At 52.2% G+C, this 11,969-nt stretch overlaps 1 protein-coding gene across 1 annotated transcript; it reads left to right on the plus strand.

Annotated features, from left to right (window-relative positions):
- Positions 1-6,298: 6,298 nt before the first annotated feature.
- Positions 6,299-11,544, plus strand: LOC135576259 (SUN domain-containing protein 1-like). The gene is made up of 8 exons (XM_065040028.1): positions 6,299-6,429; positions 7,697-7,755; positions 8,210-8,418; positions 8,993-9,077; positions 9,467-9,840; positions 9,935-10,102; positions 10,612-10,704; positions 11,389-11,544. Exons 1-8 carry the CDS (start codon positions 6,365-6,367, stop codon positions 11,542-11,544), a joined length of 1,209 nt encoding a protein of 402 aa, XP_064896100.1. The 5' UTR covers positions 6,299-6,364.
- The last annotated feature ends 425 nt before the right edge of the window (positions 11,545-11,969 follow it).

The raw sequence follows: 11,969 nt of genomic DNA on the forward strand, positions 1-11,969 counted from the left end.
TGACGTCATTTCAACAGCAAAAGCAGCAATTTGCAGAATTCCGCTTCTTTGGGAAACTGAGAAATTGCTGAGCTGACACCAAGTCCTGCAGTGTCCCTGTCACCTGCAGAGTCACCGCATCCTCCCACGGTAGCGGCATTGTGACAAAGGGTCAATGTCAGCTGGGTGTGGCAGCCGAGCGCCCCCTAGGGGAGGGGGAGCCTGTCAGCCCCGGGCCTGTCACTGCCTGCTGTCCCTGCTGTCACCAGCCAGGCCTCTGAAAACTGGTCAAACCATGCCCAGACTTGGGGCCAAAGTGGAACAAAGTCTCCAAGAGACAAGTCGGGAAGAAGGATATGGGAGAGAGGGAGAAAGTGAAGGGAGCAGGAGAAAGGGAGGGAAGAGGAAAAACTAGTGCTGGGCTGCAGGAGTGAGATGGAGGAATTGAAAGAAAAGAGGCAGGAAGCAGGAGAGTGAGAGAAAAGGAAAGAAGCGAGGAAAGAAGAGACATGCAGCCAGACGAGGGGTTAGTGAGAGAGGATGGGACAGGGAACTGAATGAGAAGGAAACAGGGGAGGGAAAGAGAAAGGGAAAAGGAAAGGGAAAGGGAAAGGGAAAGGGTAAGAGAACAGTTTCCTGGAAAGGCACCCTTTTGGCCCAGTGCACCCTTACCTTTCTGTCCAGAAGCCATTCAGAAGGGTGAAGTTTTGGTGAGACTCGTCCATGAATGAATTTCTCCTGTCCCTGCTGGTCTCTCTTGTTTCTTCCTTTCCTCACCTTCCTGCAGTGTCTCTGTCCATCGCAAGGAAAAGGCCAAGCTCAAAGCCGAGTGAAACATCTCGACAGGGCTTCAAAGGGGCAAAACCCTCACCAGCTGGGGACAAAGGTCAGTATTTCTGGGCAAGGTCTGAAGATTCAAAATGACTCTGAGCAGGGGGAAGGATCCGCTGAAGCAGAAACTGGGCCTGAAACATGGTGGCCTGGCAGCCCCAGGGCTGCAACGCCCAGCACTTCAACAAGATGTGAAGTTTCCAGCCTGGCAGCCTTGGATCTCCTGCAAATAGTGCAGAAAGATCCACCCCTGCAAGATGAAATTCAGCTTTGTAACCCCCCGGCACTCACAGCAGCGTCCTCAGGAACAAGCTTTGCTCAAGGTCAGGGCTGGAATCTTTAGGGTGGTGTCAGGGTGGTCCCTCTGCCCAGATGCTGGAGGGGTCCTAAGCAGAAGCTTCCCATCAAGGCCAGTCTTGACCAACCTCCTGCTCAAAGTAGGGTCAGACCAGATTACTCTGGGCTTAATCCTACCTTAGATACAAGACTACTGCAGGGAACGATGCTGGATTCCTTGCTGACTTCCAGGTAACAGATCATCAATGTTCTCCCCACATCAATCCTGTTCTTTCAGGATGGATGGGACCTCAGGAGGTGTCTTGACCAACCTCCTTCTCAAAGAAGGGTCAGACCAAATTACTCAGGGCTTTATCCAAACAGATCTTGGTCACTTTCTGGGACAGAGTTGGTGTGCACTCCTGGGAAACAGCTTTTTTGGTAGAGGGAACAGCATGAGAAAGGAAAACCATCAGAAACTGCAGCTCTGGATGTCCAGAGTGGAGCTCAGGATCAAGAAATGTCATTCTGAGCGCAGTGCTGTGGACATTCAGAGGGACCCTGGATCAGCCATGGCTTTGTGTTTCCAGGAACAGCTGGTGAGGATGGAGAGACAGCAGCACAGGTGGGGACACACTGGGCTGAGAACAAGGTGGGGAAGCGCATGGGGTGTCTGCAGCCTGTGGGGAAACAGCCACAGGCCTGGGACAGTGTAGGATGGACTGTGGTGGAGATGACCAAGTGTGTAACTCCCTGAAGCTCAAAGCAGAAACCAGACAGTTGAGAGGCAACTGAACGACCAAAGAGCAAGTGGAGGAGAAACCTGAGATTGCTGGGAAGGGCGAATGTCCAGACAATCTGCTGGAAAGTTGTCCTTTGACATGGACATTTAATCAGGAGAGGTGGAAACTCCTGAATGATGAGAGAGATGAAATAATAGTGTTGGTAACAGAAGTACAGGGGAAGACCAATACTTCTTCTCCTACCCTAAGTACGCTTCTTCCCCATAATCACTTTTTGGCCTTTTATTTATTTCAGTTAATATGTTAAAAAAAACAAAAAACAAACCACAACCAAACCCACACAAACAAACCCACCCCCAAAACAAAACCAAAACCACCACCACCACCAACAGCAAAAAACAACAATAAAAAAGTGCACATTTCCAGACAGACATCCGTCATCAGTTGTCTCACCATAAACGGCCAGTGCCATTTTAGGGGCCCCAGTGTACCTGAGGTGCTGGCCTGGGATTGGCATCTATCACACAGGACCTGGGGGAGACCAGAGAACCTTGCGATGCAGGTGGAGCCTCAACAGGGGTTCCCAGGGCATCTACACTGGCACCAGGTGTCTGTGTCTCTGTAGATGAAGACATTTGTGTCCTGAATCCATCCCCAGTTCTGGAGACTCTTCCATTTTTAAAGAAAAGAAACCCCGCCAAAGACTTAAAAAAGAAAATTAAAAGAAAAAGAAAAAAGAAAAAAAAGTATGTTGACACCTTCCTTTGCTTTGAATCTTTGTCTTCAGTTCTTTTTATTTTAACTTTCATTGACGTTAACTGACATCCGATGGGCCTGCAGGCATTAAGCCAAGATCATGTTGTGTCTTGCACAGCGCCCCATGCCCTCTAAACCTTCCCTGCCCAGGACTCCTCACACTTTGCCCAGAGTGTCACACGGAGGTGTTGGCTGGTTCCCTGGCTGAGATGTTGGTTCAGATGGTCACCTACAGCACAGGTGGATCCTGCCCCATCATCGTCTGCTCTGCTCCACTTAGAGCTCAAAATGACAATGGGATCGTAAGAGAACTGAGGTTGAAGGGACCTCAGGAGTTTGCAGTCCAGCCTGTCACCAACTGGGCCACACCCAGGTGTTCAAGCCTTGATTCAATCTGAGTTTTAGCAGGACTAGAGAAGTGATCATCTCTTTGTACTCGGCACTGATGAGGCTGCACCTTGAACCCTGGGGTCAGTTTGAGGCCCCTCATGGCAAGGAAGACACTGAAGTGATGGAAAGAGGCTGGTGACACCCTCAGAGGCGGGTGACAATGCTGGCAAAGGGGCTTGAGCACCAGTCTTATGAGAAGCGATTGAGGGAGCTGGGGCTGTTTAGCCTTGAGAAAAGGAGGCTGAGGGAAGACCTTGTCGCTGCCTACAACTACCTGAAAGGAGGTTTTATCATGGTGGGTGTTGGTCTCTTCTCCCAAGTAGCAAGTGATAGGACAAGAGGAAATGGCCTCAAGTTGCACACGGGGAGGTTTAGATTGGATATTAGGAAAAAATTCTTTGGGGAAAGGGTTTTGAAGCAACGGAACAGACTGCCCAGTGAGGTTGTGGAGTCACCGTCACTGAAGGCGTTTAAAAGACATACAGATGAGGTTCTTAGGGACATGGTTTAGTGCCAGATTTAGGTTATGTTTGGCCTCGATGATCTTCAGGGTCTCTTCCAACCACAATTGTTCTATGAAAAGTCATTTTTGATATTTTCTTTCTCAGAGGACCATGCAGCCTCCCTGAGAGCCAGGACTTTTCTGAAGTGTTTGAGAAATGTCTCACGGTCACACCAGCCAGTTCCACCAGCACCTGTCTGTCCCTTCCCAGACCAAACCTTTTCTCCATATCCCAAACTTTCAGGCAAGTTTCTGGGACACAGCAAATGTTATCCAGGTCTTCTGGGTTTGTTCAGAAGAGAACTGCAGGCCAACATGTTGATGGGCTCTCTGTGCACCTCAAAGCTTTCCTGAGCATTTTTCTCAGTGCCCCACTTGTCCCCAACCTTTCTGGTCCTTAAGCTGTTGATGAGGCGATTGAGCAGGGATGTGGGGATGGTGTAGAAAAAAGACTTTGTCAAACTGTCTTGGGAGGGCTGTTCTGGGCATCCCGCAGTCAAGGATGAGGGTGCTGTAGAAAACAGTGGCATTGGTGGGAGGTCCAGGTGGAGAAGGCCTTGTGCCTGTCTACAATGGGGTAGAGAGCAGTGACACAGTCATGGGATGGCCATGTGAACAGGAAGGGAACAAATGGCTCCAGGGGACAAAATACCTTCCAGCCAGTTCTTTACCCATCGTAGATACACCATCCAGGCCATGAGCTGCAGCTTCTCCAGGAGATGCTGTGGGATACGGTGTCAAAGGCTTTACTGCAGTCTAAGTACACAACACCTACATCCTGTGTGGCGGATTCACTCCCCACAACAGACTTTCCCTCATCTGCTCAGCCAGTCACCTTGTCATAGAAGGAGATCAGGCTGGTCAAGCGGGACCTGCCTTTCACAAACCCATGCTGATTGGGCCTGATTGCTTGTCCCATATGTGTGACCTCACAGTCCCTTTCCCAGCCATGTTCCTGCTGTTGGCCAATCCCCTGCAGAGGCAGCAGTGACCTCACAGTCCCCTCCACAGCCATTGGCTTCCTACTGGACTATGAGTTCCTGAGACACAGGTGACCCCATGACATCGCACCCAGCCATCACCCTCCTTGTGGTCCAGTGTGTGAGCAGATAAAATTAAGCTGGTTTCAGCGAATTTATCTAATAGATTTCCTATCAAGGGTTTGAGTGGAGAAACGTTCCTTATAGGAACTGCTGCATTTACACTGGAACGTTTTATATCTCTGCTTCTGCCTCTTTTTTTTGGTGTTTCTTCTGTCTATTCTGTCTTGAAAGAGCTCTCCAAGGAAAAGATTCATGGAATCCTACAATAACGCAGGTTGGAAGAGACCCCTGAACACCATCTCTGTCCCACTGACCTTTCAGGCACCCCAAGGAATAGGTGATCTGAGGGTCTGAGGTGTCTGAGGGCGTTGTCCAGTCTCTTCTTGAACACTGTCAGGTTGGGGCCGTGACACCTCCCTGGGAGCCCGTTCAGTGTCCAGCACCTCTGGGGGAAGAACCTTTTCCTCATGTCCAACCTGACCCTCCCCTGGCACATCTGCTGCCATTCCCTGGGTTCTGTCACTGTCACCAGAGAGAAGAGATCAGTACCTTCCCTTCCTTCTCCCCTTGTGAGGAAGATGAAGCTAACCGGAGGTCTCCTTTTAGTCTTTTCTTCAGCTCTGATGCTGAGAAACCCCTTGGTTGGCTTTCTGAAGCAGAAAGGAGAAGCCATGAGCTCCAGGCAATGGGAAGGGGGATCCTGTCCCTCACACACGGCTCAGGGCTCTTCCTGGGACCATGGATGCGGGGGTGCAAGGTCGAGGGAAGGACAACACTGGTACAACAACTTCCAGCTTCCCCATGGGGCTGCAAGGAGGCAACGAGGCCCCAGTGCCATGAGGACAACATGTCTTCTCCTAGGCCTCAGTGGCAGAGACAACTGCCATGGCCAAGGGGACAGAGACCTGGGTTCTGTTGGTCCCTTCCAACCTTGCCAGTGCCCTTTGCCATCTCCACCACAGGCTGATCTACACAGTCCTACACCTGCCCCTCTTTCCCTGCAGCCTGCAGGCACCCATCTCACTTCCCTACCTGCTCTCACCCCAGCATTTCTGCACCTTCACTGGTGTGTCTGCACCCTCACTGGCTGTTCTTTGGAACACAAAGCGTGGGCTGATCCAGCTCCCTCTGGGTGACCTCTTGCACCACAGCACTGCCCTTCCAGTGACATTTCTTCCTCCTGATATCCAGTCCTCATCTTTCAAGTTGCACTTTCTGACTTTCTTTTTGTCTCTTTTGCTTCTTCCCACTATCAATGAAAACTCAACCATTTCATAAACTACTCTTCATGCAGGGAACCCAACCCGTTAGGCTTCTTGTGGACTTTCACCTCCCCAGAGAGAAGTAACTACACCACGATCTTCTAAATTGGTGACCATGACGGTGACCAAGCTGCCAGAGCACTCAGGCCTTGCACCAACACAGGGAAGGGAAGGGGAGTGTGGGAGTGGAACCAGAACAGCTCTGGAAGAACAAGCGCTGGTGCTCCCTGGCAGTGCTGCCATGCTGGACTTTTTCCCCTCCTCCCATCACAGGAACTGTCCCTGCAGCTCAAAATAGGCCTTGGAGGAAGAATCTCAGAGAAAAAATGTCACTGCAGAGTCCTTCATTTTGTTTAAATACACAGAGAGAATGGCTACATATATCTAGAGCCAGTGGGTTAAAAGGGAAAAGCAGACAATGAATTACAAAGGGGATGAACAAAATATCATGACTGATTGGAAAATAAACACCACCAACACACACACACACAGTAAAGTCTGGGCCTCTAATGCGCCTTGGTCACTCTCGATCTTCAGGGAACTGAGATCGCAGAGTTTTTGGCTCACTCCTGAGCGAGCGAGATGCTTGTTACCTGCACCTCAGCAGGTACCAAGAGACAGACGGAGACGGCTGAACGTCTGAATGGGTATGTTTGAAAAATCCTCCTCCCCTTTCCCCAGGTGTTTTTTTTCCACCTCGTCAGCTGGGGTGGGTGGAGGGTGGACAGGAGAGGAACACGAGGGCAGCCTGCGAACTCGGTCTGGAGCTGCTGGGAGGCAGCAGCCGCCTTTCAGTCTCTTCATGAACACAAGGGCTGGGCCCAGAAGCCTTTGATCTCTGCAGAATGAGGGACAGGTCCATTTTGGATGGGACAGAGAGAGTCCCAGGGGGTGGCCCAGACACAGCCTGCCGCAGTAATTGTGAGAGCTCAGCTGAGTCCTGTGTTGTGCTCTGCAGGGTGGGTTCTGTCCCTGAGCCTGCTTGGTTTTCCTCTCCACTGGGACCAGGAGGACACCAGCGTGTCCTCTGTTGGCCGTGGGTCTGACTTGTGTTCCTGACAGAGGAGGTTTCCTTGGGAAACCTGGTCAGCTCCTCACCAGGGCTCTGCCTCAGGAAAGGGGCTCAAGATCCTCTGAGGGCTGCAAGGAGTTCTCTAGGAGAACAAAAGGGGATTGTTATTCCTGATGAGTGTACACTGTGAGCCTTTTGAGAGCCTCCTGGAACAGGCAGGAGGAATTTCCCCCTTGCAGAGCGGTGTGTGCTGTGTCTTGGCAGATCAGGCTCAGGGCAGCAGGGCCCAGACACCAGAGGGTTTCTTTGGTGCTTCCTTGGTTGCCCGTTGCTTGCCAGCACACATTGACATTCAGCCCTCCCTCCCTCTTTCCAGTCTGCATTTGTCTGCAGTTCTGCCAAGAGAAGGGCCAGAGAAAACCCGTCTGCTAAAGAAACGCTGCGAGAGGGGAGACACACACCCCCCTGGCAGCTGTTGAACTGTAGGGGCACAGGCTGAACCTTCTCTTGAGAGGGTGGAGAACAGGAGCAGCACAAGTGCCGATCAGATGTTGGGCAGGAGAAACGGGTGTTTGTTATGTCCCTTCCATTTCCAAAGAACCCCTCTCCAGCCCCACAGATGTGAAGTGTGGACACAAGTCCTGTTGCAACTCCTGCTCTTAGTCCAGAGTCCATCTTGAGCCCTTTGTCCCTGAGGAAACCATCGTTGCTGTGACAAATCCCCCACTGGTGCAGCTGGTGACACCTCCAGCAGTGACTGGAGCTGGTGCAGGACCAAGCCAATGCACACGGCAGGAACGCCAGGCTCAAGGGCTGCAGTCCCTGCTGCTGCTCTCCGGTCTGCTGCTGATCTGCCCGTGTACCACCAGCTTCACCAGCCTTTTCCTTTACCTATTCTGCAGGAAGATGAAGATGCTGAAGGCAGTGATCCTGGTGCTTCTCCTTGGTCTATGCTCTTTTGGTGGGTCTCTGCAGATCTCCGACCTGAGGGCGGTCCTTTAGGACGTACTCGGGGCTCCATCCTGCCCTGTTCCGCTGTGAGCAGAGGAGCTCAGCTAAGAGCAGAACGTCCCCACAGAGCTGTGCCAGTCCCTGCTCCAGCGGGACGGGTGTGGGTGAGGAAGGGCTGAGTTGCCTTCCCCAGGAGGGCTGAGCCAGTTCTCTTCAGCCCAGGGAGGGGCCGTGGCTGAGCTCTCCTGCCCCAGGGGCTGAGAATCTTCTGCAGGACAAGGAGCACAGTCCAGGGCAGGGAACGTCCATCTGTTGAGGAGCCTGTACGCCATGACGGCCACTGTCAAAGGCAACAAGAGGAGAGACAACTATGGCACTTGGGAGAGACACAGAAAGGGGAGCGGGCAGCCCAAGGCATAGCCCTGCCTTAGACCAGGTCCTAAGCTCTGGTGTGTGTCTGACAGGTGTTTACCACGTGGGATGGTTCAGCACAGAAAGCCTCTGGAGCACCACAGGTGGGTTAGAAGACATGAGCAAAACCCTGCCCCTGCCAGTCCAGCTGTATAAGCTCCAAGAACAGCTTTATCATCTGCGCTGGAGTGCCGAGGATGTCACCGAGCGGGCTCTACAAGAAGGACTGAAGCAGGCAAAGCTCCCAGGCTTTACTGGACGGGTAAGGGCACAAGGCAGAAGGATCTGCTCAGGGGTTTTATCCTCCCTCCAGCACGTATCCTACTCCATTCCCTGTCACAGCCAACAGGCTGGTGCTGCTGGAACAAGTGCTGTCATGGCCACGCTTCCTTTTCCTGTTGCTCCACACTTCCTTATGGGGAAGAGAGAGCCCTGACAGGAATGACAGCTGTCTGGGTCGCACCTTCCTCTGCGTCCAGATCTGTGGCCCTTCTCAAGGGAGTTCTGTAAAGAAAGAATGGTCTGAGAGGTCCAGAGTTAAGCCAGTCCTATCTCATGCCCGGAAGGCTTGTCTGTCCATGCTGCTTGGCTGGGGCCTCTCCACAGGAAAAGCCCCTTCCCGCAGCTCCAGCATTCAGAGCACTGGAGTGAGCAGCCCCCCCTTTCTGATCCCGTCAATCACAGCAGAGCAAACTTGGGAGGCTTCCAGGCAATTTGGTTGTTCCTTCCATCTGAGATGGGCCTTGTCCCCGTTCACCTTGGCTGGCCTTGAATGGCAGCTGCTTGCTGTGTTCCTTTTCCTTCTAACAGGCACTCTCCTTTGTGTTCCTTCCCAGGCTGTTCAGGAGATCATCAATCAAGCCCTGAAGAAGCTGGAAGAAATCCAGGTCCCGATGCTGGATTACGCCCTGAAATCAGCAGGTGCTGTGACATTGTACAAACAAACCAGTTCCAACACACTTCCTGTCCAGATTGACAAGATGGGCACTGGAACACACCCAGGGGCAGGAGAGAAGGGGCAAGAAGTCAAGGGTCACCTTGTGCCCTAAAAGTGCCCCCACTGACAGAGCCTGTAACAGGCCAGACCCCATGGGAAGAACAGAAAGGCTGGTTCAGAGTCTGGTCTTTTTCCATGGCCCCATACAACAGTTTGATGACTCCCTGCTGTGTGTGCCAGAGGGGTCATGCCAGTAAGAAAGAGGGGAACCCACTGAAGGACATGGATGACAACTGAGAAGCCTTTTTCAAGTCAACAGTGCAATATTCCTCCTGACACTGCCTGATGATTGTCCTCATGTTTTAATTTCCAGGAGCAGCCGTCATTCGTTCCAGGACTTCTCCATCACTCCGGGATGCCAAAGCAAAAGTCTTCCTGTATTCGCTGCCGGTGATGGATTACATGAGGTCTCCTGAGCTTATTCTGGAGGTAGGAGCACCAAGAAGCAGTAGAACAAAGGTCGTGAGAATGAAGCACACACGCTACTCAGAGTTGCATTTCTCCCTGTCTTTGCTCCTCGAAGCTTCTTCTCCTGCCTCCTTCTCGCATGGAGCTGCTCTCCTCCTGTGTCCCCCTGCTGAGTGTTTCCTCTCCCAGAGTGCCCCAGGTTCTCCACGGGAGCTTCTACCAGGCCAGGCTGCTCCTGCAGTCTGTGTCTGCCCAGTCGCTGCGCAAACTGTCAGCACGGCACGGCAGGAGAATGGCAGAGGAGCCTGCAGAGCTCTGGGAGAGAGCCAGGGAAACCTTCCCCATGTCAATGTAGTTTGCTCTTCTCCTTTAGCCAGAAAACCATCCTGGAAACTGCTGGCCCTTTCCAGGAAGTCAAGGACACGTCTTCATCAGGCTGTCCATGCCGGTCATTCCCAGAGCCGTCACCATGGACCATGTCTCAGGGACAGCGTTCCATGGAGAAAGCATCTCCGGAGCTCCAAAGGACTTTGCTGTCTACGTAAGTGATTTCTCTGGAGTGGGGGGCAGGGGTTGCACAGCATTGCTAAGCAAGGGGTGAAGATGGGTCAAAGAGTCCAGTGGTCTGAAGCCTCCTCCCATCTCTCAGAAGAAAGAGGCTCCTTGGAGTCGCTCCCTTCCCATCATATTCCTCTTTTATTCAATGTACCACTCAACGCTTCTGGGGTAAGATGCTACGCCAGGAGCCACAGGGAAAAGGAGCTGGACAGTACATGGTCCTAGACCTTCTTGACTTCCAGTCCCAGTAGCTTTTCTGATCCTCAGGTTACCTCCCTCTCACTGGGAGCATCTGCTCCTTTTCTGACTGCCAGCTTGGACTCGTTGAGTAGGCAAGTGTGATGTGCTGCCCACCTGCAGCTTCTTGTCTTTTCCTTGTGCTCATCATCCTTGGACTATGCAGCTGAAATAACCCCGTACTTCATTGACTGAAGTTCAGTCTCCCATGGTGCACCAGACGCTCTTGTTTTCCCCACCCCTGTTTTTCTGTAGGGCTTCAAGGAAGAACACGAGGAGCAGGGAACGTTCCTGGGACAGTTCACTTTCCTGGCAGCACTGAATCCCAGTCAGACCTTCCAGCTGAAGGTATGGGGACACAGAGGGAGGAGAACTGCAGGAGAGGAGGAGAAATGCGGCTGGATGGGGAGAGGCTTCCCTGCCAAAGGGTACAGGCAGCCCTGTCCTGAGCGTGTGCCACGCTGGCCTTTCTTCTGCTTCAACTTCCTGGTGACGGATGCCTGGACTGCTGGTCTTCTCTTTCATTTTGTGTTTAAACTTCAGTGCTTAGAAGCACCACAGTTGAAGCTGGAATCAGCTTGACTGTCTTGACCCCAAGTGCACACATCCCGTAGGATGCACGACTGCTGTTCTGCCAGTTAAAGACCAGAAATACTGGGCTTCCTGAGGGTTCTGTTGGTGCTGGCAGTGAGCAGTGACAGGGAGGCCATTCTGTTTCCATGGCTTTCTAGAGAAGGCAACGAGACATTATACTGACACCAGCCCTGGGTCTTCTGACTGTGGAAGCCTGTGCCCCAAAGCAGGCGAGAGCTTTCCAGTGTATTTGCTGAGGCATCTGGTCGCTGCTTCTTCCCTGGCTGTTCTCATGGCCCAATGGGGTAGAGCAGGATAAGAACGCCTTGACCACGACAGGTCAAAGCCCCCGCGGGGCAGCAGGAAGGAAGCTGCTGATCGAGGCCGTCGCTGCGGCACTTCTGTCAGTGCTCATGGGCCAGAGAGGAAAAGGCGACTCATTTCTTCTTGTCATTGCAGAACGAGCTCCCTGGGGTCGTGAATTACATCAGGCTGCAAGTGCTGAGCAACTGGGGCCACCCGGACTACACCTGCCTGTATCGGTTCAGGGTGCACGGTGATCCGCCCAAAGATGGGGGAGACACGGCAGTTTCATCTATCAATAAATTCCATTAGTTTTCACCCAGTCGAGTTCCATTCTGCTTTGCCTGTGACACTGACTGGTCCTCCCTGAGCTCACTGGAGCTCCCCGTCCTTCTCTAAACCCACCAGCTTATGGGAGACTTCAGGAGTACACAGCAAGGTTTTCCGAAATAAAAGAAACTGGAAAACTCCGTAACAACTCTGCAGAAAGCCTGACATCCACACACTTGTTGCCTGCACAGGAACATCAGCAAGGCCCTGCCTGTACACCAAAGATTAAATTAATGGACAGGTTTCCTGTGGAGGAAGCAACTAAGGATCGACTGAGTGGAACCATCTGTAGTTACCTGTTTTCACAAGAGGCAGATGCTGCTTCAGCTTCCATCTTTCAGTCTGTTGCTGATGAGAAAATGGAAGTGTGTTTTTTTGTAAGAAGGAAACCTTAATAGGAAAGTTGG

This window comes from Columba livia, chromosome 24 (assembly GCF_036013475.1).
Source record: "Columba livia isolate bColLiv1 breed racing homer chromosome 24, bColLiv1.pat.W.v2, whole genome shotgun sequence".
Classification (NCBI taxonomy): Eukaryota; Metazoa; Chordata; class Aves; order Columbiformes; family Columbidae; genus Columba; species Columba livia.